General features: G+C 51.5%; 1 protein-coding gene across 3 annotated transcripts in view; it reads right to left on the bottom strand.

Moving 5' to 3' along the window:
* KIRREL3 (kirre like nephrin family adhesion molecule 3) overlaps positions 1 to 25,687 on the bottom strand; it is a 401,566-nt gene that overhangs the window by 25,874 nt on the left and 350,005 nt on the right. For all 3 annotated transcript variants that reach the window (XM_066564579.1, XM_066564580.1, XM_066564581.1), the window contains 2 exons: positions 4,131 to 4,279; positions 3,704 to 3,831 (listed from right to left, as the gene is read on the bottom strand). In XM_066564579.1, coding sequence (XP_066420676.1) covers positions 3,704 to 3,831; positions 4,131 to 4,279 — 277 coding nt within the window. The remainder of the gene's footprint in view (positions 1 to 3,703; positions 3,832 to 4,130; positions 4,280 to 25,687) is intronic.

The raw sequence follows: 25,687 nt of genomic DNA, 5'->3' as shown, positions 1-25,687 counted from the left end.
GCAGAAAAACCTCAGAGAGAACCACTCTCCACACTTGCACCTCCACATTCACAGGCACAGGGGAGGCTGCTGGGATTAACTCAGGGATTTTAAGCTCAGAAGTGGTGGCAGAGGTGGCAGACACCTTGGAACAGGGTCTGGATACCCAGGGAAATCTCAGCTGGCTCTGGCCAGCCCCCTGCTATGGACGGGCTGACTGCTGCTCCCCTGCTCGGCTGTGCTTTAATAAACCTGGAGAAGCACAGAAGCTGTGGGATCTGGCTGAGGCTGTCAGCAGAATCTTGGCACTGCTGGGTTTGAAAAAAATCATGGCAGATCTCAAACAGAGACTGGTTTCTGGAGCAAACTCCTCCAGTTGTCCTTGGCTTCCTCCCCCAGCGCTCTGCAGGTCACAGCCCATCATCTCTCCTCCTCCTTCTCAGCTGGGTGAGCCTCAGGCTCTGCTCCCACAGCTCCTGGAATCAGCAGATGCAGTGGTTGGATGTGCATCTGGGTCTCCCTGTAGCAAGGTGGGGGTCTCAGCCCTAACCTGGGACGAGGCAGAGGCACAGAGGGTCAGATCCCTTTAAACCCACTGTGTTAGCATTGATTGCAAGTTAGCCATAAAAACACCTGTGTTTACTTGGCCTCAACCTCTCTTTGGTCTCTGACTTGCTTCCTTCTTGTGAGAAAAGGAGAAAAGAAGGCAATCTTGAGGGACTTCAACCTGGTTCTGAAAACAAAGGGGCTGGGGAAGAAGCAGGCATGATCCCAGATCCCACTGGGATTGCTGGCTGCTGATGGCTTCACAAAGCAGCATCCTCTGCCAGGATCCCTCTGGGGAGGTGGCTCTGGTGACCACCATAACCATCTCTACTGGGCTGCACCAGCTGGAGGGTCTGTCCTGAGTCACAGAATCATGGAATTGTTTCACTTGGAAGGGACCATGAACACCTCAAACACATCTCATTCCAATCCCCTGTCATGGGCAAGGACCCTTTCCCCCTATCCCAGGGTGCTCCAAGCCCCATCCAACCTGGCCTTAGACACTTCCAAGGATGGGGCAGCCACAGCTTCTCTGGGCAACCTATGCCAGGGCCCTCCTACCCTCACAGAGAAGAATTTCTCCCCAATATCCCCATCCATCCCTGCCCAAGGGAGCCATTCCTCCCGTCCTGTCCCTCCATCCCGTGTCCCCAGTCCCTCTCCAGCTCTCCTGGAGCCCCTTTAGGCCCTGGCAGGGGCTCTGAGCTCTCCCCAGAGCCTTCTCCTCTCCAGGTGAGCACTCTCAGCTCTCCCAGCCTGGCTCCAGCCCTGGAGCATCTCCATGGCCTCCTCAGGACTGGCTCTAGCAGCTCCATGTCCCTCTGAAGTTGAGCCTGGGAGCCCCAGAGCTGGACACAGCACTGCAGGGGGGGTCTCACGAGGGCACAGTGGAAGGGCAGAATCATCTCCTTCATTCTGCTCCAGCAGAGTTCCAGCGTGATGGAACTCAGCTGGAGAGAGGCAGATAAAAAGGGGGAAGGGGGCTGTGCCTGGGCACTGCTGGAGAGCAAAGCCAGCCCTGGTGGGAGGCTGGGCTGGAGCAGGGGGGGGAGGCAGCCCTTGCTGCCAGCTCCTGCAGCCACCTCGAGGCAGCAGAACAACAATCTGTGTGTGAGAGCCTGCAGTGATAACCCAGAGAAACCACCCAGGAATTACTGACCCACTGGGACTCCTTTGCTGATTCAAGCCATCAGCTCTCCCAAGTCTATAATTTCTCCCCAGGAGATGGCCTTCACCAAGGTCATTATGGTTGGAAAAAGCAGCCCAGCAATTAATGCCTCAGTGTCCCTGGAGGAGGACAAGACTCAGCCCCTCTGTGGGGATCCAGCTCTCCAATTACAGCCTTGAGCATTCCCCATCCACAGATCTGCCCAGGTGGAGCTGGGAGATGCTTTTCAAACCCACACCTGTGTGTGCCTCTGAATGAGTTTCACATCTCAGCCCTCCTTTAGCTTTTTCCCATGGCTTTGCTCAGCCCTCCTGTCTGTAAGGAGGGATCAGAGCATCTCCTGCTTCCTGGGCCTGACTGAGCTGAGATTATGATTGGCAAAGCTCCTTAGGATTTCCAGTACAAAAGAGACGTGGAGGAGACTGCTGGGACAGATCCAAACTCCTCCCTGGAGCAGGCTCCAGCTGACAGCAGGGAGTGCTGGGGTGAACATGCAGGGTGTGAGATCCCAGGCCTGTGGGCAGGAAGGACCATCCCATGAAGGACCATCCCTGAGAAGACCATCCCATGAAGGTCCACCTCAGAAAGGACCATCCCTTGGAAGACCATCCCAGGAAGGTCCATCCCAGGAAGGTCCATCCCAGGAAGGTCCATCCCAGGAAGGTCCATCCCCGGAAGGACCATTCCAGAAAGGACCATCCCATGAAGGTCTATCCCAGGAAGGAACATGCCAGGAAGGTCCATCCCAGAAGGATCCACACGCAGGTGAACTGCAGAACTGCTCCCCATCAGTGAGGTGTTCAGTGATGCTCTGGTTCAACCCTTCTGTCCATCATCATTAAATAAATTCCCCCACTCTTAGGACCACTCTGCATTTGGAGGAGCCAGCACTCATGCAGCCTGGAGCTCCCAGACCACCTGGTTCTGCTCCATGGGAAGGGTCCTGCAGTGTGGGAACTCAGGACATCCCTCTGGCTGTCCTGGGGTGCCAGGACCCCTGCCAGAGGGCTCAGAGACCCTGGCACAGAGCCCAAGATGCCCCTGTGGTTTTGATTATGACCCATGGAGCAAGTTACCAACCTTAGATGAGGATCTGCAAGCCACAAGAGTATAAGTAGAATAATAATTAGTTTGTCATTGGGTGAAAAATTGATTTTTGGGGTTTTTAGCATGGGGGCTCAGGGGGCAAGATGGAGGGATCTGGGCATGTCCAGCCTTTCTCCTTCTTCTTCTTGGCCTCCATCTTCTGCTGTGATGGTGGCACTTTTAGATTGGTTTAGAGTAGAAGCTCACTGTCTAACATAGGTGATGGGTATTGTGCGATGGTGTTCACAGGGGTCTGAGGAAGAGGGAAGAGATGCGGATCTGACTCCATGTTTCAGAAGGCTTGATTTATTATTTTATGATATATACTATATTAAAACTATAGTAAAAGAATAGAAGAAAGGATTTCATCAGAAGGCTGGCTAAGAATAGAAAAAAGAAAGAATGATAACAAAGGCTTGTGGCTCTGACAGAGAGTCTGAGCCAGCTGGGCTGTGATTGGCCATTAATTAGAAACAACCTCATGAGACCAATCCCAGATGCACCTGTTGCATTCCACAGCAGCAGATAACCATTGGTTACATTTTGTTCCTGAGGCCTATCAGCTTCTCAGGAGAAAAAATCCTAAAGAAAAGATTTTTCAGAAAATATCATAGCTACAGTATTGGAAAGTTATTGTAAATATTGCACACGTAGTTTTTAGTATAAAGACATAACACCCCCCTGGGGGCAGGCAGAGTGCCTCTATCTGTCCTGCTGAGCAGACCTCGGCAGGACAGGAGAAAGAATTTTATAGATAAGAAACAATAAACAACAAACAAGAACTGAAGAGCTCTGACTCCTTCTTTGACTGCTGGGCTGGGAAAAGAGACTTTCTAACACATCTGGGGGTCACTGTGAGCAGCAGAGACCCCAAGAGTGCAGCCCCCCTGCCCTGGCCGTGCCCCTGCCCCCTGAGGTTCTTACCACGCCCGAGCCTCGCTTCATCCAGACGATGGTGAGAGAGGGGTTCCCAGTCCAGGCACAGTTGAACACCGCGTCCGAGCCCAGGTCCACCAGCAGGGACTGCGGCTCCGTGGCCATCCTGGGCCCGACTGTGCAGAGGAAATCAGAGTTACTGCAGGGACGGGCTCTGCCAGCCAGGAACCCCAACCAAACAGGGCACAGGGAGCAGGGGTGGATGGGCCCTAAATAAAGAAAAGCCTCAGGATGGTGCCTGCTGCAGCTCCAGAGGGACCACCTCCCCAGTGACCACCCCACCAGAGCATTTACAAAGAGTGAGCTGCAAGTCCTGCCACCCTGGGCAAGTCAGACTGAGCTCTGTCTGCTTCCTGCTGATTCTCAGCAGCTCTGCTGAGCCTGGAAGCCAGGCTGAAGCCATCAGGTTACTCACAGTAGACATCCACAGTCCTGCTGATGTTTGTGCTGCCCAGAGCATTGGTGACCTCGCAGGACACGGGCTCAAAGAAGAACGTGTGGTCCACGATGGTTTCGTAGAAGTCACCAGAGGCTTCCTTTATAACCTGGCCTTTCTTTGCCCACCTGTTGAAGGAAACAGAGCATTGTTGAGGTGCTGTTTTGTATCTCTTGCCATGTCCACGTGTAGCTGTCCCAGTGCTGGGGGCAGCACGCCCAGAGTGCCCCTGACTTCAGAAGGGACATGAACTTGTTGTCAGCATCATCCCCTTCCCTGGGGATTTAGGGACTACAGGCACAGAGAGGAGAGGAGCCATCAGAGATACAGACATGTACCCCTACAGAAACCTTTCCAAAAGAAACCAACATTCTATTACTCTGTTTCACTGGGAATACACCTCATTTTTTAGGATTGTGAAGGACCTCAGTGATGGGAGGAATGGGACATGGGGGTCTCTACTTGATGGGGATGACAGTCCCTTCCTGAAGGCTTGCCAGCAACACTGCTGGTCCTTCCACATCAAAACCACTAAAAACATTTTCTGCTGCTCCCTGCTTTGGTCCTTTTCTTTCTTTCTTTTTTTTTTTCTTTCCCCAGTCAAAGAGAACTTTATCCCTTTAAGGCAGCTGAAATAACATTTCCCGAAAAGCCAAGCTGGCATTTGCAACACTGCAACTTGCAAATTGTCTTGGAGAACAAGCTGTCAACTCAGCACTTGAATTAAGCCCTGTTTGCCAAACAATGAGCAAATGTGACCTAATGGGGCACCATCTGGCAACCTGCCACTCGGGAGCGGGTGGGAAAGGCGGGAGATGCTGTCAGGCAGTCTGAAACTCCAGCCACTCTTTGGGGAAGGGAAAAAAAGCCTGGGAAAAAACATATAATAATCCTCCCCAAACAACTGACAGGTAAATTTGAGGGAAGAGGGTTTCTCTGAGAAGTCTCTGCCTTGTTGTTTTGGGGTTGCCCCTTCTGGCTGTGCTGGATGGGTTGGGAAGGATGCAGGCACTGGGAGCTGGCTCTGGAGAGAGGAAGGAGCCGCTGAAGAAGGCTGAAGGAGAGAGAAGGAGCTGCTGAAAGAGCTGCAGAGGCTGCTCCCCACACGGGGTCGGTGCCGTGGTTTGGGGAAAGCTGTCCCCTTCAAGGCAAGCAGCATCTGCTCCTGCTCCTCCCAGCGGTCTCCTGCCTCCCTCTGCTTGCTCCTGTCACTCTGCCATGGTTCCCCACTGCTCCAATGCTGCCCCAAAGGCAGCCAAGGACAACTGGAGCTGCAGGGAGCTCCCGCTGAAGGTCCACAGGCACTGGCGTGCCTCAGTGGGGCTGCAGAGAGCAGAATGCGGGTGCATGGCAGAATGGAGAACACCCCGAGTGCTGCCAGAGCCAATTCCCCGAGCACTGTGAACCTCAGTGCCTCCTGCCAGTGACCTGCTCTGCCTCCCCCGTGGTGACACAGCCTCTGAGAGGTGTTCCCCAGTGGATGGCAGTGATTTGTATGCACTGACCTGCCCTCGCCTTCCATTTATCTCTGCACTTCTAACAGATGCTGACTGGCCACTTCAGCTTCCCTCCCCTGCCTCCCTCGCCTCCCCCTCCAATAATTAATCAGGAGATGTTTTATTTCTAGGGCTGATTTGTGTGTTAATGAGGGAGGTTCTGTGTGGAAAAACCTGCCCAAACAGAGCTTTCCAGGTGCTGCTCCCCAGGTCTGAATGGGCAGTGATGCTTTGGTGATGCCTTTCTCCCCCCAGAGGGAATTGCAGCCCCAGCCAAGCCTGCAAGGCTGAGCTCAGCATGCTGCTCCCCTGCCTCCCCATGGATCTGCCTTGTCCTGCCACAGGAACACTGCTGGTGGCTGTGGGAGGCACCTGCCAGTGCTGTGAGAGCGGCTGTTCCTTGGGAATGGGGCAGCAGAGGGACAGGGACATCTGCCCCAGGTCTGGCATCTCCTGCCCAAAGCTTAGCACAGCTTGGGGGATGGACAGGAGACATTCCTGATGTCTCCTGTTTGGTTTGCTGTCCAAAAGGCCTGAATTCCTATCTCAGGAACTGCAGAGGAATGAAAGAGGAGAGGGAGGGAGGGAGGGAGGGAGGGAGGAAGGAAGGAAGGAAGGAAGGAAGGAAGGAAGGAAGGAAGGAAGGAAGGAAGGAAGGAAGGAAGGAAGGAAGGAAGGAAATGGGGAAATGCCCCATGCTCTTTGTCAGGAATATTTCTGCTCCATTAAACTCCTTTTACACTTTGTCCCTGTAGAGATTCCCAGCCATGAGCAGTTTTCCAGCCTCTGGAGGGTCTTGTTCTGCCCCTCAGGTGCTCAAGGGAGGCAGCAGGTAAATGAAGTCATTTTTTTCAGCAGTCAATGGGACAGGGTGCGGCACCAAACTCTGGGGACAATCCAGAGCTTCTCTTGTGCCAGTTATTTTGCACAAATGCACCTTCCCTGCTGTGCAAAGGACAAGAAAGAGGCTTCAAGATGAGGATAAAAGTGACTTGTGGGGTCATGTCCTTGCACCTGCAGTTCATCCTCCCAATGTTCCTGTAGACCACCGGGAACTGGAAGCAGATGGAGAAGTGTCTGGAGGTGGGTTTGAGGTGGGCAGAGCTCAGATGAGATCCTTCTGGATGTTGCAAAACAGAGAACAAAGTTTCCAAGAGCTGTTTGACATCGCAGCTGCTTGGGAAAACACCTCCCAACAACTGTGGCACGGTGCTTTATGGATTTGTTCAAAACTCATCGCTGCTGCAAAAAAGGATTTCCTGATGTGTCACAAACACCAATTTTTTGTGCTTCAGCAGAGATCAAGGTTCTTGCTCCAGTTTTCCAAGGCTTAACATGGCTAAATCAATGCAGCTGAACGAGCAGTATGGATCTTTTATAATGTCAAATTGGTTTTTAATAATGGCAGCTGATAACTCTCTTGTAAAGCTTCCTGTGATGAGCTCATGGACAGCCAGAAGGGTTTTAACTGAAGGTTTTAACGAGCCCATAACGTGCCTTGCTCACCTATTAACCATTCAGTTGTTATTTATAAACAGAACCTGAATAAAAAGGGGCAGAGAAGAGGGGAGGATGCTCCTGCAGCCCCATCCACTACCTCCATTGCTGTGGCTCTCTGTGATTTCTTCCTCCTGTGTCCGTGGCCTGCACCAAGCCTGGCTCCCAGCCAGTGCTCCTGGTCCTGCCTGCCTGGAGATCAGGGGCTCCTTTCATTTATGTTGTTCCCTTGAAGGTATTTATAGATTGCAAATGTGCCACTCAGGGTCTTTTCCAGACTCTATAAATCCACCTGCTTTAGTCTCTCCTGGGATGACTCGGCCACTACCTCACCTGTCACTGCTTGTGCTGATTTCCACCCTTGGCCAGACTCAGTGCAGGGGCAGGGCTGGGCAGGGGGGCTCCCTGTGCCAGGAGAGGGGTGAGGCTCTGTCTGGGGGGACCCTGCCCACAGGACCTGTTCCTGTGACTGCCTTGGGCTGAAGGGCAGCACAGGCAGAGGGGATGCTCTGGGACCTCTCACAGCGCCCCTGAGCCCCTTGGGCGGTCCCCACTGGGTGACTGGGGGGTGTCTTCATGTCCTGCCCTCTGCCACTGACAGGCACCCTTGGAGTACCCAGCTCCAAATTCACCCTGCTCCCATTGGGACCAATGCAGATCACAGAATCATAATCCCAGAAGGGTTTGGGTTGGATGGGACCTTAAAGCTCATCTTGTCCCATGGCAGGGACACCTTCCCCTGTCCCAGGCTGCTCCCAGCCCTGTCCAGCCTGGCCTTGGGCACTGCCAGGGATCCAGGGGCAGCCCCAGCTGCTCTGGGCACCCTGTGCCAGGGCCTGCCCACCCTGCCAGGGAACAATTCCCAATTCCCAATATCCCATCCAGCCCTGCCCTCTGGCAGTGGGAGCCATTCCCTGTGTCCTGTCCCTCCATGCCTTGTCCCCAGTCCCTCCCCAGCTCTCCTGGAGCCCCTTCAGGCCCTGGCAGGGGCTCTGAGCTCTCCCTGAAGCCTTCTCCTCTCCAGGTGAGCACCCCCAGCTCTCCCAGCCTGGCTCCAGAACAGAGATGTGCCGATTTTCTCATCTTTATTTCTTTTCACTGAGCACCATCTCAGTCTGTGTCCCCAGATGGGCATTTCTTCCCCTGTGGGCTGGGTTTCATTCTGTTGTTTCCTTTCTCATATTTCTAATGTGCTTTTGTTTTCCTCTGGCCTCTCTGGAGGGAGTAGCAGGTGCCTCCCAATTCAGTATCTTTTGAAAATTGAATTTGCTCGGGTGATGGAAGAAAACAAATTTAAACCAGGAAAGAGATATTTTGATCCAAGTTTCAAAGGGGTTATTACAGTCAGCACTGAAAACCGGTGATTAAAGAATGAACAAAAAATAGAATACCTGCAGTGGATCCTTTTAACACTGAAGAGGGAGGGAGGAACTTTTCTAAGGAGACATTCTTCAGGGAAATAGCATTTTTCTGACTCCATCGATTGCTTCCCAGCTAAGAGTGCACACAAGCAAATAAGGGAGGATAGTCTGGGATTTGTCAGCTCCTAAACAATGCCGGGGCTTTGTTTTGGTTTTCGTGTCTTGGTGTTTTTTCTTCTTCGGCTCTGCTTTCTGAAGGAAAACTGCCAAGAGCTGGGATGACACACCTGAGCCTCTTCTCGGGCATCAGAGGGATGCTCAGCTGCGTCCCCTTCTGCAGGAGGTTTTGCCCAGCAGTTCCATCCCTTTTTCCCATGAATTCTATTTCTGGCTGGGCTGCCAGGCTGGTGAAGCCTCCACAGAGTTCCCCAGTGAGAGCACAGCAAACCCCACTGTCCTAGGGTGATGTTATGATGCTTGTATCCCCATTCATGTGTTCTGTTTATGCTGGATGTTATGTTCTGTGCTTTTAAGACTGGCTCTGAAGAGTGAAAGTTTTGTTTGGGTTTTCTTATCAGCCTGGGGGGACAGAGAGACAGGGCAGTACATGGTGCTGCTTTTGCTTTTTGCTTTGCTTTTCGCTTTGCTCTCGCTCTTCCTTCTGCTCATTAGTTAGTTTAGCTAAGCAGTCCAAATTTTCCCTGGACTGTTTCTCCTTTCCCTTTTTTGGACCTACTTGAACCTGCTCCGGACGGGGACGTGGGAACACCGAGAGTTTGCACCTTGTGGCTGCAGCAGCTGCCCCAGCGCCGGAGGGACTGAGAACAGAGTGAGCACCCCTGAGAGAGACTTTCTGAATTTGCCATCTTTTTCAGAGTGGTGTCACCTGGTATTGTTCATTTTGTGTGCTGGGGGGTGCTGTGCCTGTTAAATAAACAGGTTCTTTCCTCTTGTCTCCAAGGAATCCTTCCCAGACCAGTTGTGGGGAGGGGCCATGTGGGTTTGCTTACTGGAGGGGCCCCCCTTTGGAAATTCTCTACCAAATTTGCCCTAAACCAGGACTCCCACAGGGTGTCAGTCCGTGGAGGAGCATTGCTAACATCCCTGCTCATGAATACTTCATCCCTGCCCACGCTCACCTGAACAAACACCCCTCTCTGTCTGCCCTACAAGGGCTTGTAATTCTTCAACACCCAGTGTGTGGGAACAAACTACCGACTTCCCAGCCCTGGGAAAGCTGTAGGACTCAACTAAATCTTCTTTAGAAAGGTCTTCATCAGGCCACGGCTCCTTACAGCAGCACAGGGACTCCTGGGGGGTAACAGGGGCTGCTGGGGCTCTGAAATGCCCCATCAAGCACTGCACAAATCCACCCTGCAGGTTCTGAGGGAGGATTTTGGAGCTGCCAGCAGCTCTGAAGCAGCACTCCTGGCTGCTCTGGTGGCGAATAACCCGGGGAAGTGGAGTGTGTCGTCGGTTTTAATTAACAATGCAAAATAAAGTGGTTGCTTGCCATATAAATTGTGTTTACTAAGAATTACTTAAAATGCATAAATATTTTCTTGGACGCATTTTAATTGCTTAATAAAAGTACCAAGAACACCCACAAATACCTTAAATAAATGCATGGCTCAGAGAAAGAATTAATTAACATTTCATTCCTGGGAATGGCTATTAATTGCTACAAATTGCTCAGAGAATGGGTTTTGTTGCTTTATTGCCAGCAGTACCTTCAGTTCCTGGGTGTGATGTGACAGTCCCCTCCCCTCACCCTCACAGGAGAGCTGTCGCCAGCGGGGTGCCCTGAGCACCACCCCAAACCCCCCCAGGCCCCAGAGCCTTGCTATCCTCCACAGGATGGATGCTTTGAGGATGACATTCTGGCATCCTTTGGAGGTCCAAAGGGGACAGGGACAATGGATGGCTCCTGCTGGTGCCAGCCTTGTGAGAAATGATGGAGCGAGGTTCCCAGCCCGAGCGGTGTCGCGGTACCCCCCGCGCGGCTCCGCCGTGATGCATCGCACAAATTATTTCTTTATTACGGGTAAATTTTCATAATGGTGATGTATGGGGTTGTTCCTCTTTTCCCTGCCTAATGAAGATGTGTGGGGCTCGTGTGGCTCCTCCACCTCCCCCTCGGAGTGTGGGTTCATTTATCAGCCCTGGGCAACCTCTCCCCATCTGCATTACACGGCTGCGCCTCCCAGCCTGGGCTCCATCCAGCTCAGAGCCCTGAGGATTCTGGCTGAGCCTGGGCTGGCCCTGCAGCACGGGGCTGGGCTGTGGAATCACAGACCCAGGGAATTGTTCAGCTTGGAAAGGAGCTCTGAGGTCATCAGTGCAACTGCTGACCCAGCAGAGCCAAGGCTGCACTGACCCCAAGGTGTCCCTAAGCAGCACAACCACGCGGTTTCTTTAACACCTCCAGGGATGGTGATGCCACCACTGCCCTGGGCAGCCCGTCCCAATGCCTGACAATCTTTTCCATAAAAAAATCTTCTCTAATATCCAACCTAAACCTGACTTGGGCACCTTGAGGCCATTTCCTCCTGTCCTGTCCCTGCCACCCCTCCCCTCCCTGCCCCCCCCAGCTGTGCCCTCCTGGCAGGAGCTGTGCAGAGCCACATCGTCCCCCCTGAGCCTCCTTTTCTCCAGGCTGAGACCCTTTCCCAGCTCCCTCAGCCACTCCTGGGGCTCCAGCTCCTTCCCAGCTCTGTTCCCTTCCCTGGACATGCTCCAGCACCTCAATGTCTTTTTGTGTAGTAAGGGGCGCAAAATTGGACGCAGAATTTGAGATGTGGCCTCACCTGTGCTGACTACAGGGGAATAAAGCACATGGAAAGGTATTTCCTTGTGTATCGTATCCATTGTACTCAAGGAAATATTTCCAAGCCTTCAGCTCCCATCCTGACAAACCTCCATGCACACACAGCTGCTGCAGTGATCACCTCTTCCCAAACCTCTCTATCCCAATTTAGGGATCTTGGCTCCACCACGAAGTGAACCTTGAGTTCTAATGGTGGAAATGCCACAGCTTAGATGCAGAAATGCCAGCTTTGCCCATCTCCCCTCCCTACTTTTTCCGCATGTGTTTTTAAATTTTTTAATCAAATAAACAAGGAGAAAGATTGCAACCTTTTCCCAAATTTCAGACTTTTACCCCTGAAAAGGACATTTTTGGTGTCTGATTGCGCTCACCACGATGCACCAGTTGCTGCTACTGGGCTTGGATTGTTTTTAAACACTCCAGGATTTTGATGATAATAATAACACCTCACTGCAGAGGAAAATTCTGGCTTGATTTTTCATCTCATCTCAGCTCCAGTGCTCCCACTCCTGCCAAGCCAGGAGGCTGGGATGAACCTGATTGCTCATCAGCCGCAGGCTTCAAGGGCAGTGCCTGGGTTTTGCATCACCTCCTCACCATCAGCAGGTCCCGTGGGTGGGAAAAATCCATGAGGAGCTACTTAGAGCTGCCCAAATCACACCTGAAGATGTTCAATGAGAGTTCAGCTGGGGTACTGGAGGAGAGATTATCAGGGACACCCTGGGGTCAGGTCTGTGCTGCCCAAGGCACAGGCACCTGAAAGAAGTGGGGTGAGAAGGTTTCTCTCTCCCAGGTGACACAATTAAAGCCATGCCACCAGTCCATGCACCCACCATGGTTCATTTTGGGTGAGAAACCAATCAAAACAGCCTTCCTCTCAGCACAGTGATCAGAACAAATTGGCTGCAGAAGCGAGAGGGAGAAGTAAACAAAGCTGTTAACTTGTCAATGACTTGACTGATCAACCGTGGGGAATAGTTGGAGAGGGCTGATGAGCCGTGCAGGTAATCAATGGACCAGCACTGCCAGGGCTGCAGCTGGGCTGCACAGAGCTGCAGAGACAGCGAGGGGTCCCAGAGCCCAGGGGCAGGGCTTGGCCAGGGCACGGGGGGAGTAAACCTGCCTAAAAGTGCAGGTGCGCCCAGGGTGGGCAGGGTGGGGCAGACCCGCGAGGACTGGGGATGCTGGATTGAGCAGCAGGGAGGGTGCCTGGGTTGTAAGGTATGGTTTGGGGGATTCTATTTCCCATCTGTTAGAGGTGGGGCAGCTCTCTGCTGTTCATTGGGCAATTTTATCTTTCCCACAACCAGCCCTCCCTCCAGGAGATCTCTGCTGTTCATGGCCAGGGAGTGTGGGCACTTCCCACAGCACTGAGGTGATGCCAGCTGCCAGCAGCACAGACAGACCCTGGCCATGGATCCTTGGCTGCTGTGCTGTGGTCTGGCCCAGCCCACGGTAAATCATCACCTCTCAGGTGTTCACTGATGGGGGCCAGAGATCAAACCCTGCTGGTGTCTTAGGTTGGAAATGGGGCTGTGTGTTCTATCCCCATCTGTCAGAGCTGGGGCAGTTCTCTGCTGTTCACTGGGCAGTTTTTTCTTTATCTCTCCCACAGCCAATCCTCCCTCCAGGAGATCTCTGCTGTTCATGTGCCATTAATTATTAATTCTCTTCTTTCCATGCCCACTGAGTGTCCCTGCAGGGCTGATCCAATTCCATCATCCCATGGGGAGATGCTGCGCCCAGGGGAGGAGCCAAGCATTCCTACCTGGATCCAATCTGAGCTTTGGGACAGCACAGCAGCCTTTGCCCAGGGCATTCCCAGAGGAGCAGCTTCTGCTGCCCTGCATTGCCAGAGGGAGCCCAGGCCCATCTCCAGCAGCCCTGGAGCTGCAGAGGAAAACTCCCCCCTTGTGCAGGATCCCTGCTCCAGCAGAGCCACAGCTGGCACTGCAGGAGGGCTGAGCCCCCATGGGATGGGGCTGTGCCACCCCCCTGACACACAGGGGGACAGGTTGTGGTTTTTGTTGTCGTTTGTACTATTGCATTTGCATTTTTAATTTTCCTAGTGAAGAACTGTTATTCCTGCTCCCATATCTTTGCCTGAGAGCCCCTTAATTTCAAAATTACAATAATTCAGGGGGAGGGGGTTTACATTTTCCATTTCAAGGAAGGCTCCTTCCTTCCTTAGCAGACACCTGGCTCTTCAAACCAAGACAGAGGGGTCACCAAAGCCCATCCCACCGTGTCCCCCTGGTCCTTCCCTGCACCAGGGGTTGGGAAGGACCCTCATCCCTCCCCTGGAAGGAAACCTGAGAGGCCCTGCTGGAAAAGCTGTTACTGTTTCAAAGGGAAAGCATCAAACTTCATGGACTGGATGATTCCTTCTGCAAATCGAGCTGTTTTTGTGACAGATCAAAACAAAATACAGATGCTTTAGAAGTGCTGTTTTAATCCTGCTGTTTAAAATTCCCCCTCCTCCTCCACCCCATCACATGACAGAGCTGGGCACCAAACCTGTCCCCATTAATCCCTGTTTGGCACTTCTCTTGCCACTGTGGATATTTTTCTGCCCCTCCCCTTTCACAAATTCACCCTCTTTCACAATAACTTCTCTTCCCTCTAAGGAGGGGACTTAAGATTTAAGAAACTTTGGCCCCAGAGTCATGGAATCATATGAAAATTGTACTTCTCCCCCCAAGTTAAATTATGAACATTAAATTCCTCATTTTAATGTATGCAGGGAAAGTTTAAAACCATTCAGACTATGACAGCCAGCTGCCAAAACTGCTTATCCTGGGGAAACACTGGGGCTGTGAGTCACCCCCCAGTCCTGGATGAGCTTGGAGGTGTCACCTCTCCTCGGGGAGTTTTCTACCCCTTTGGCAGTGATGCTGCATTTCATTTTTCCTGCCTACATCATCTTGACTTAGCCAGCCACACAATAGACATGACTAATAGCTTAACTATTATTTTGGGTAATCCAATTTCATCACGTGGTTTGTGTTTTCTCAAATCGTTTAACAGGATTAGTCTTTTCTGGGGTCTTCCTACCCCACTCCACCCCCGTAGCAGAATGTCTTTAGCCAGATTTATGGATGCTGGCATCTTGAAGAGCTAATTCTCTGCTGTGTTTATCCTCCTGCTCAGTGCAAAGTGAATCCTGGTGCTGTGAAGCTGCTGGAACTTGCCTTTCCCTCTATTCCAGTTCTTATTTTCCACCTGTGCTTGAGGCCTTTGCAACTTTACACCTCGATGTGAAATTCCTTTGAGATTGGCAGGAAAAAGACAATGGTGAATGGAGACAGAAACTCAGAGGTCTTCATCAGAATAAGAAAGCTGCTCTTGGGGATCTTGAAAGTGGTGCTGGGCTGAGACCTCATGTTCCAGATCAGTGGAGCTGCCAAATCCACACATTTCAGGGCAGAAATGATTGGCAAAGCAGGCAGGAATGGCTTGTGCCTTTCTGCACATGGAACTCATGCAGCAGAGAGTTGCTGGGTGTCTGGGTCTTATCCAAGGATTTTCTTTTTCTTGGCTGGCTCCTAAAGCTCCTCTGAGGCTTTGACCTGGTCCTGACTTTGGGATGTTTTCAAGGGCTCTGTGGTTTGATCTCTGCAGCATGAGAGGGTCTGCCCTCTCTCTGGCATGGCGAGAGCAGACAAACCTCGGGCCAAGTTTGTGTTGACTCTTCAAGGATAATGGCCAAGCTTGGACATGAGAAACAGCCCAGGCAATGCTTTGGGCCACCAAAAATGGTGCCCACCAGCCTGAGCCAGCGCTGTCTGACTGTCCAGCCCTAGCAGTGCCCCTAAAGCCTGTCCTTCCCTATGACAGCCACTGTTCCCATCCCTTGTGCTCTGTCTGACTCCTGGCACGTCCTCAGGTTGGTCAGCTCCTTCTCTGGCAGGTTCCCTGGCCTGCCCTGCCAGGACAGTTAATTATTCAGGGCTCAACTGTGTCTAGATCAGATGGTTCACATTAGCATTATCAACAGGATATCAGGTTCATGTCAGGATTATCAACAGAGGCAGCTGAGTCATCTGGGTGAGATGGGCTGAGCCCTCATTTTGTGGGAATCTCCTCACAGAAGATGCCAAGGGCGGGGATTTCTGTGTAAGGAACTTGGATTTCTGCTGGCTGGAGTGTGAGCAGCTTGGAGATCTGGCAAGTCATGAGGAGGAATAATAAATACCCAAAGTGTTCCCTTGTGCTAATGCAAACACACAGGCAGCTCACAGGGGAGTAGAATAAAGCTAGGAGTTCACCAAAAATCTGTTCATCTTTTCAGTAGGAAGTTCATCCATGGAATCACAGAATTGCTCAGTTTGGAAAAGACCTCCAAGATCATCGAGTCTGGGCATAACTTGGCACTGCCAAGGCCACCACTAACCCCTGTCCCCAAGTGCCACAGCTACACACCTTCTAAATCCCTCCAGGACTGGGGAGACTGTGCCAGGGCTGTTCAACCTTTTTGGGGAAGAAATTATTCCTAACATCCAATATAAACCTCTGCTGGTGCAACGTGAGGCTGTTTGTTCTTATTCTGGTATTCGTTACTTGAGACAAGAAACCAACCCTCACCTCACCACAAGCTCCTTTCAGGCAGCTGTAGAGAGCAATAATGTCTCTCCTGAGCCTCCTTTTTGTCAGCTGAAACAACCCCAGCTCCCTCAGCCATCCATCCATCCATCCATCCATCCATCCATCCATCCATCCATCCATCCATCCATCCATCCATCCATCCATCCATCCCCAAAATTATGGTCAAGTCCCTCTTCTCTCACAAACCTCTGGAGTGCCCTTGACACCCTGGCACAGCTCTGCCCTTCTCAGCCATGTCATGGGAAAACAACCCAGTGTGGTTCTGTCCTGGTACAAGAGACTGACCCAGAGAGCTCTGTGATTATTTTTCGACTTTTCCATAGAACAGCATGAAACAGCATTAAAAAAAAAAAAAAAAGACATCCCCAAAAGTAACAACCATGAAGTTCTTCACTACCCACTGCAGTAACAAAGTGGAGCTAAGCAATAAATGCTGGTTGATCCTTTACAAACAACTTTCTAACCCAGAGACAACACCCTGCCTTTTCTCTTTGCTTTAATATTTGCCTGCAGCTTCTGGAGCGGAACAGAAAGCCAAGGGTATTTTTGAGACCTGAAGTGAACAGGGTTACTCCTCAATCCCAGAACTCCTTTGGGGTCTCTCTGGAATGGGGTGTGCAAGGGTAGGTGCTGTGTACCCCAAACAGTTGTGCCAAGATAACTCCATGCCAGGTGGAGAGGATGCTCAGGGTGCACAGCACGTCCTTGGCACAGGTACCACTGTCACACAGGTTTGGGGAGGAAAGGCTCCCCTGCCCCAGCTCAAGGCCAGCTTGGCCCTTGCTTCTTCTCTTTTTGCTGTTTCCTGATGAACTCAGCCTGACCTCCAGCTCCAGCTCAGCAGTGGATCCACGTTCCAGCAGCTGAGCCCTCTGCCAGTGCCCGGTCATGGTACTGGGGAGGCCACAGGACACGCGGCCCTGGAGGGCACCTGGGACCCACTGGGTTTGTTGGGGACCCACTGGGTTTGCTGGGGACCCACTGGGTTTGTTGGGGACCCACTGGGTTTTGTTGTGGGACCCACTGGGTTTGTTGGGGACCCACTGGGTTTGTTGTGGGACCCACTGGGTTTGTTGGGGACCCACTGGGTTTGTTGTGGGACCCACTGGGTTTGTTGTGGCACACCAGCACGCAGTGGGTTTCCCATTCCCCTGCCATGCCTGCTGGCCCACATTTTGCAGCTCTCCTGACTGCTCTGTTGGCAGAGACATCTCCAAGGGTGGCACTTGGGGAAGGAGTCACATGAACAACAACTGATGCTGCTGCAGTCACCAAATCCCCACTGGTTTACTGGGGCAGAGACAGTGACAGAAGTAGATGCTCACAGATTTGTTCTCCATTTAAACACATCTCTAGCCCCAGCAATCTGCAATAAAGGAGCAAAGAGGGAATCAAGGAGGGAAATCCCTTAGAACAGCTCCTGCAGGGCTGTGGTGGGTGCCACCTCTGTCCCTATCCCACATCCTCCTTGCACACTCTGCTTCATCCTTCATGCCTCGCTCGTCCCTGGTCACATTCCTCCCTTTCTGGCAGAAAAGCCTCAAACAGAGCTGAAGGCCTCTTAAATCAACGTCTTTCCTGACTCAGAAGCTGTAAGAGGATTCATTATTTATGTGGCAGAAACACAAAAGCTTAGCATATTTTAAGCTGTCTGAAACAACTTCAAGGCAACTCTTCCTCTGTCTTCTTTTTTTTAACAAAACACATTGAGATGTCTCTGAACTGAGCAGCAGGGGGAAACTGTTTTTTTAATTCCAAAAGATAAAATAATATGTACAGATTGAGGGAGAGAACGAAAAAACCCCATGACCTATCTTGGGATCACCAAGGAATGGCCATCAGGGGATGTTGCCTGTGAGGTGTTGGCATAATCCTTGGACAGACTCTGCTGTGATGTGGCATTGATGTTATGGCAGTGGGAGAGGTCAAGGAGACAGCTCTGCCCCTTCACAAGCACATGCAGCTGTAGCCTTCAGAGGCAGCAGCAGAGGAGGTGCTGGGTGTCTTTTTCCCCTCTTTCTCCCCATTTTTACATTTTCAATTTAGTCACAGCATCTCTAATTTCCTTAGATCTGAAGCCACCTCGTGAGACTGGAAGGGAACGATATAGAAGAAAGATGAGGGGGAAAAAAACCACCAGTAATCTTGTAAAAGTCAGTTTTGAAAAATCAATTTTCTTGTGTGACAAGATTTGCTTAAGGCTTTTCGTTCTGTGAAATCAGCCCATCATCCTGCGGGAACGCATGAAGGAAGTGGCAAGTGTGGTTTGGAATAACTCAGATTAAAGACTGCTAAATTAGGCACAAAAAGCTGCCACTTCTTGCAAAGGGAGAGGAGATCTGGCCAGAGGAGGCAATGATGCTCCCTTCTGAATCACATTCCCAGCTCCAGGAGCAAGTCTGGAAGGAGGGGTGACTGACAAGGCTGGGAACACACAACCACAGCCCCAAGGTCTGCTGGAAATGAGATGAGACAGGTTCACTCTGAGGCTGGGAAAGGGCTGGAGCAGAGTTTGGAAAACTCCCGATGCTGCCGACTCCTGGGATGCTGCTGGTCCTGGCTGGGATGGGGATGAGCACCACCCACCATGGGGCACCCCATGTTTCTGTGAGCTCTCCTGGAACCCCCAACCCCCTCTGGCAGCCCCACCATGGCAGAGCTCCATCACTGTGCTCTGGTACCTTTCATCATCTCTGTGTCAGGGATGGTGCTCACCAGTACAAAGCGTTTTCCTTCCCCCCGCCTTTCCCCCCTCCATCAGACTCTCTCCCCTCTATTCTCTCTCCTAATTAGTTCAAGCTGCCTCTGAACATCTCCCACCCGCTTGTTCCCATTACCTTGACAAGCCAGGGAATGGGAAGACAAATCTCCCTGTCCTCACACCTCCATGAGTGAAGGCTCTTCCAGCCCTGTCTTCCCAGTCTCACCTGGAGCTCTGTGCCTTGGCAGAGCCCCCCCAGCAGCCCAGTCTCACTTCCCAGCTGCAGGGATAGTTGTGCCTTTTATTTTACTTTATTTCCTTTTTCTAAAGCCTGTCTCTCCACCTGCCACCCAGCCACGCTCTGCTCCCTGTCACAGAGAGCTGGCAGATGGGGCTGATGCATCACGAAGGAGATCTGAAGAATTCATTTCCTAGTATTTTTTTTTTCCCCAGCTTTCATTTTCACTTCAGAGCAAAGGTCCAGTTGTCTGGGAGGAAGCTACAAAGACAAACCCAGGCAGGAAAACAGAGATAGTCAGGAAAAATGTTACAGTGCCGATAACTTGAGACCTCGGTGTGCTTTGCATTTATTTCAACTCCTGCTTTAGCTGCATTTTGCTATGTCTATAAATTAGATTTATTCTGTTACTGCTGTGAAATGCCTGCGGGCCCCTTCCCCACTCCAGCTTCTCTTCCCTCCCCTGCCAGGTTTGGCTGGGGAGGCAGCAGGAGAGGTGGCAGCCCTGCCCAGGGACGGCAGATGGGCTGCCAGCGTCCTGCGGCTGGACAGACGGCAGCCACGGCCACTGCAGGGGAGGCAGCAGATGGGAGAGGGGGAGCAGGGCAACAAAAACTGCACACTGGCAGAAATGAGAACTTTCCCAGGCTGGACTAGAGGAGGGAGCTGGCTGGGGGGGAGAAGGTCCAAAGTGTGCCAAGAAATGGCAGCAAAACCAAAGTGACCGTTCAGTTTCAAGATGCTGAAGTGCATCTGGTCTGGACCAGACATTTGTTGAGCTGCTCTCCACTCTCCTCCTCATCTCTCTGCAGCCTTCTGGGAACCCCTGAGACTCTGCAGAAGCTCTTATGGGGCTGCCCCAGAACAGAATTTGGGGTGGAATAGAATCACAGATGATCCCATAGAATCCCAGAACAGTTTGGGTGGGAAAGGACCTTAACGCTCATCTCATTCCAACACCTTCCACCAGACCAAGATGTTCCAAGGCCCATCCAAACTAGCCTTGAAAGGGTCCCTGTGCAGTCCCTGGAGGAGAAGTCTGGGTGATTTTCCTGTGAGAGGGACACTGAGTGCAATGAATATGGAGAAAAGTGCCCATGCACCCACAGACTTCACACCTTGTCTGCAGCCACCGGGGCCCTGCAGCATTTCAAACCCTTGACAGTCACTTTTAAATATTAAGAGAGGCATGATTGTAATTTAATAGGAGTTAATATGGCAGATCCTCCTCTCTGGTTGTGGTCTTGGTGATCAGAAGCTCTGGGAATGCCAGGCACGAGGGGTTGGTCACTTTTATCCTGGGCCTTCCAGGAACAGGCAGAGGAAAGCAAGAACACGAAAACACACCAGCTCCCAGGAGACACCTTTCAAAGCCACCAGAATTGCATATTAAAATATATCCAGGTTTTATAGTGCCAGAAGAGGGAAAACAACCCTGGCTCTGGCTTGGCTGGAGGCAGTGCCCATTAAATGGATCATTTGCCACTTCTCTCTCAAAAGATGCCAATGAAATCATTGCCCTGAATCTCTGATCAGCTTCCCACGATCCAATAATCCCTTCTGGCCTTTACAGCCTATGGATTTATTCCATACAGTGTGAATATATTCAGCTGACTGGAAGAGGTAGGGACAACTCTGAAAGGGTGTTAAACCCCAAACATGCCTTTCCCTGGCCTTTCACCCAGAACAGGGATCTGTGCACATCCAGAAGCTTGACTGACCAAGCAGAGAAGCAATGGAGATCTAACTGGAACAGAGCCATCTTGTTCCCACTGTCTGGGGTGATTTCTCCTTCTGCTTATCCCACCTGGAAGCAGCAAACAATTCCTGTGTCTCCTCCTTCCCTGAGACCTGAAATCCTTGACTCTATTATAGATATTATAGATCCTCATGCATGATGGAACAGGGTGCACCAGTTCATGAGCACAGCTCTCCTCACTGCCTGGATGTGGGAGGCAGTTTTATTTTACCTTCCCTTTTATCCTGCTAAGGATGTCTCCCTGGGGACAGACCTCTGGCATGGGAACAGATCTGATCCCTGGGAAGTGAGTGTGAGGAATTAGGGATGGGATTCCCTGGGTACTCCATGTGAATCAGTAATGTGGGACAAGGGGAAACAGCCTCAAATTTCATCAAGGGAGGTTTAGATTGGATATTAGGAGACATTTCTTGGCTAAAATGTGGGTCAGACATTTGAGCAGGACAGTGGTGGAGTTCCCATCCCTGGAAGAATTTAAAAGATGTGTGGATGTGGCACTTGGGGACATGGATTAGTGGTGGCCTTGGAAGTGCAGGGGTAAAAGTTGGACTCAGTTTTAGAGGGTTTTTCCAACCTAATTGATTCTGTGATTCCACAACTTGCTGACCTTCATTCTGGGCTTCCCCTCTGCCATAACCAACCACTCAGGGATGGCAGGGAATGTTTCTTGGCTCTTTCCGTGGGATTTGTTTTGGAGCAGCTGGGTCAGTGTGCTGAGCCCACGACTGACTGATGATGGAAGTGCTCCTGGCAGGGAGTTGGTCCATCCAGCCACATCCACTGGGGCAGGGAAAGTGCAGTGATTCTGCCAAGCCAAGCAAGGGCTCAGCAGCTGCTCACTCCCTCCTCCATTCCTCATCCCTTTGGTAAGGCTTTCCCAGATTTCTGCTGCTTTTCCTGCTCTTTGCCAGGCACCAAAGCAATGCTGAGCCACGAGGGAGCTGGTTCAAGTGTCTGAGCAAACTTCCAAGGCATTTCCAGCAGGACATGGGGCAGGTGCTCTTGCAGAACTTGACTCCCCCGTGGGAGCTGAGGCATGTCATGAATAAATCTGGTGAGATGCCAGCAGGTCCCCAAATGGTGCAGACAAGGCTCAAAGGGTAAAGAGCAGCAAAGCTCTGTGGAGTTTGAATTTCTCCCCAGGTTTGTTCAAACCAACTGTGGGAATGTGTCTCCGTGGGAGGAATGCCTCCAAGCTGCACAGTGTAAGGCAGGCAGGCCAAAGCACAGATGATGCACATTGTGATTTTCTCTTTCCCTCTCACAGCTCCTTGATACCAGATGAAATCTTTCTGTATCTATCTAAATCCACAAAATTCTGCCAAGGCCAGTAGCCAAAACACCCCAAACCTGTACCTGGGCATGTTCAATCCTTGGAGACACCAAAGGCTCTTGGGCTCTTCATCCACTTGTTTTCCTAAAGCTGGGTGGGAAATGCCTATCCTATGGAAAAGGGTGGAGGAACCAGACCAGGGAGCTTTTCCCTGTTGTTGTCCCTTTGTTTTCACTGGGCAAAGCCAGGGGGAAGCCAGGACTGCCTCCCACCAGGTGTGTTCCAGCCCCAATGCCTTCAAAGAAAATCTCGTTAAGAAGCAGTTGAGTTTGGATTAATATTTGATGAGCGACAGTGAGCTGCTGTTCAGAGATAAAACAGTATTTACTGAGCAAGGGCTTTCCTGCCTTACTGAGCCAACAAACAAACAGTGCTCAGGGGGAAGCACGTGGAGATGAGCACAGGGCATGCTGTGGGATGGCTCTGAGCCTGGCTCAGCAGGACCAGGGGGATGGTGGGGCTGCCACTCACAGAGCTGGGATTCAGGCAGCAGCAGCAGCCTGGGCTTCAGCCCAGCAGGGGTGGCTGGAACTTGCTTGGACTGCACTTGCTGTGATCCCTGTCTGGCTATGGGATGGGAAGAAGTGGGGCAGCACAGTCCCTTGGGTGGCTGGCAAATAAATGTCCCCTGGCTCCTCCTGACCTCTGCTCCTGCTGCAGCACCTGCTGGAGTTCTGCAACATCCCTCAGCTACCAAGAGCTGCTCACAACTGCTGTGCTCAACACCATGCAGCAGCTGGCAGGGCTGTCTCCCTCTTCCCAGCTATGTCTGTGTGTCTGTCTGTCAGTCCTACACCTTCCTTTGGAAGTGCAGTGGTCCCCAAACTGCAGCTGGTGCTGGAGGGTGGCTGCACATGTCTCCCTCTGCCTCCAAAGATAACATTATTTGCAAAGGTCTCTGCCAGCCCTGGGGGCGAGAGCTCTGTGTGGATGCACAGACTGAGATTTGTATCACTGCCCTCCCTGCCTGCACCAGCTCCCCATCGCTCCACAAAAATAATCATCAGCTCAGGAGCCCGAAATGCTCAGGGACTCTGCCTCCTGCAATTTTAAACCTTCCCATTTTCTTCTGCCACTTTAAAGATTCTCTTTCTTACTGCGAGTGATAAATAATAACAGCAAAAAAACACCCCACAGACACACAACAGACATCAAAAGCCACGAGAAGATTGGCAAATAGAGAGATCTGAAGGGAGCAAAGAGGAGGCCTGGTTGGGAGTCGGTTCACGTCGCCCTGACTTCTGCTGCTTCCCATTAATTTCACCCACCATCGCAGGTACAGAACAACGGCGACAGCTAATTACTCTCCCTTTCCCCTTCCTGCCCGTTTGCTTGCAGCAAAAGAAAGCCTGTAAATTCCCAAACTCCCTCCTCCCCATCCCAGAGCTGCCCAGAAAGCTGCAGAGGTGCGTGGGAGGGGGTGTTGAGGTGGGATGGGCACCGGAGCCATTTGCTGCTCCAGCCTGGCACAGCCTGGCACTGGGATGCTGTGCCAGCAAACGGGCTGGCAGGGGCTGGCAGTGGCTCAGGGGAGGGGAGAGGAAAGGTTATTGTGGTCCTCTGCCACCCTTGGGACACCAGGGAGCCTCTTTGGGCTTCCAGCCCCATGTCCATGGTGCTAAAGCAGATGGGGACACATCCATGGAAGCGCTGCCAAGGAGCCCAGGTCCCCTTGAGCCTTTTCCAAGTGGAGGATGCTGCACTGGCAACACCCAAGGAGGTTTTTGGTGGACTGAGCTGCTCTTCAGCTCCAAAGGGAACCTGACAGAGGTGGGATGAACCTGACAGAGGTGGGATAAACCCAGGCCAGATGGGTTTACCCCACCTCAGGGTCTTATGGGTATAAGACCCTACAGAAGATGTAGGATGTATGTGTGCCAAGTTTGCTGTATATGGAAGGAGGGAAAACATCCAAATGAGCAAACCCCTGCTGCCAGAGGGTTAATTCACCCTGTGCCAGAACCCCCTGCTCAGGATCACTGTGACATCTCACCAGCCTCTGTCCTCCCCTTGCTTTTGGTGACACTGGCCTGTCCTGTGTCCAAAAGCGAGTGACAGCCCAAGTGACACCTTGGGCACACAAACCTCCCTGGGGAAATGCTGCTCCTCAGCAGGAAACTGCTGCCAGCAAGGGAGCAGGGCGGGCATTTCAGCTCCAGCCTCGTCAGCTGGGAAAGGAGCAGAGGAGCTGTGCCTCCAGCCCAGCACAGCCTGCCCCAGCCCTGCCCGCCTCCCAACATCATGAGATGCCAGCAGGTTTTAGAGAAGAGGGATTCTTGCTTGGAAAATGCCACTGAGGCCAAAGATTTTGTGAAAATCTGTCAGTTTTGAGAAAATGCCATTAACCCTCTGCCTTCAGACGAGAAGACAAGGTGCAGGCTGTAACTTTCCACTCTGGCTCTGGGAGTGGATTGCTCCAAGGTCTCTTTTCCAACCAAGTTTTTCTTGCATCAAAATCGACCTGTGTGTGATTATATAAGCAGGCATGAAGAAAACTTCCTAAGGAAAAAGCAGCTCAATTTAATCAGAACTATGTTCTCTATAGGGGCAGAGGGGCCTTTTCATCTCTTGGGAAATTGTGTTGAATTTTATTTCTTTTCCCTTGCCCTCCTAACTATGAGAATAGGAGGTCTGGGCTTAAAATCTTGGGTCAGCAGGACCACAGAGGTGGTTTAGTGGCTTCATCCTAACGAAGAGCCCAGTTCATGGATACTTCTAAGGGTGAAATATTTGACCTCATGTGCTTTTCCCAGAAAGAAAACCCAGGATGCAACCCCAATGCAAAACCTTTGGCTCCTCAAAATCTCCAGCAAGGTGAAGCTTGCTGGTGTCTTGGTGGCAGGGATGGCCCTGCAAAGCTGGCTGTGGATTTATGGCCACAAAAGGGGATTTAGGTTGTTTAAACTTTCTTCCTTTGTGTTTAGAGTTATTTACTGACATATTGGGGGGGGGAGGTTAACAATAAATATTGTCTGAAGATCTGGGATCTCTGTCCAAGCATGAGGGAAGCATAGGAGATACATCAGAGTGGTCCTTGCCCAAGGCGAAAAAAAAAAAAATCACACTTCCTATTTTTTTAAAGGTAGAATTAAGCTCATTTTCACCAGTGGTGGGGTCCTGAGTGAGCCTGGGGATGGCACCAAGCTCATGTTCTGCCTTCTCAAACCTCCAGATGTCTCAGTCCTGGGGCTTTACAGTTCCCATCCTTCTATCCTGGCAAGTGCCAAGGTGCAGGGGGCTCCTTGTTTGGATGACCCACTCCAGAGAGCTCCAAGCTTAAGTGCTGGAACATCTGCCTCTTTTACATAGTGAAGAGCTTTGGGATCTTATGGAAGGAAAACAAATCCCCCCTCCATCATTCAGAGCCTTTAAGAAGAAGGAAGCCCCAGTGAGCACTGCTGAGTCCTGTTTGCTTGTCACAGTGGTAGGGAAAAAGCCTCGTGTGAAGTTTATATGCAAAGGGAACTCAAGAAATGAGAAATCCAAAGTGATTGAATTTGTCATGCCTCTTTTTTTTTTCCTGCCCCAAACCCTTTTTACAGGAAAGCATAGCCTGAAAAAAATGCAATTAGTTTTAAGAGTAAAATCCATCATGAAATGAATCCCAAAGCCATTTGAAGCAAAGTAGAATCGTGGAGGCTCAGGGGACAGGAAGGGTGACAAGGCCCGTGGCCTCAGGATGGGTGAGAAGGGAGGAAGAGGGCAGAGGGTGGCATTTG

The sequence above is a fragment of the Molothrus aeneus genome, chromosome 22 (genome assembly GCF_037042795.1).
Source record: "Molothrus aeneus isolate 106 chromosome 22, BPBGC_Maene_1.0, whole genome shotgun sequence".
Lineage (NCBI taxonomy): Eukaryota > Metazoa > Chordata > Aves > Passeriformes > Icteridae > Molothrus > Molothrus aeneus.
This window is presented reverse-complemented; position numbering and strand designations above follow the sequence as displayed.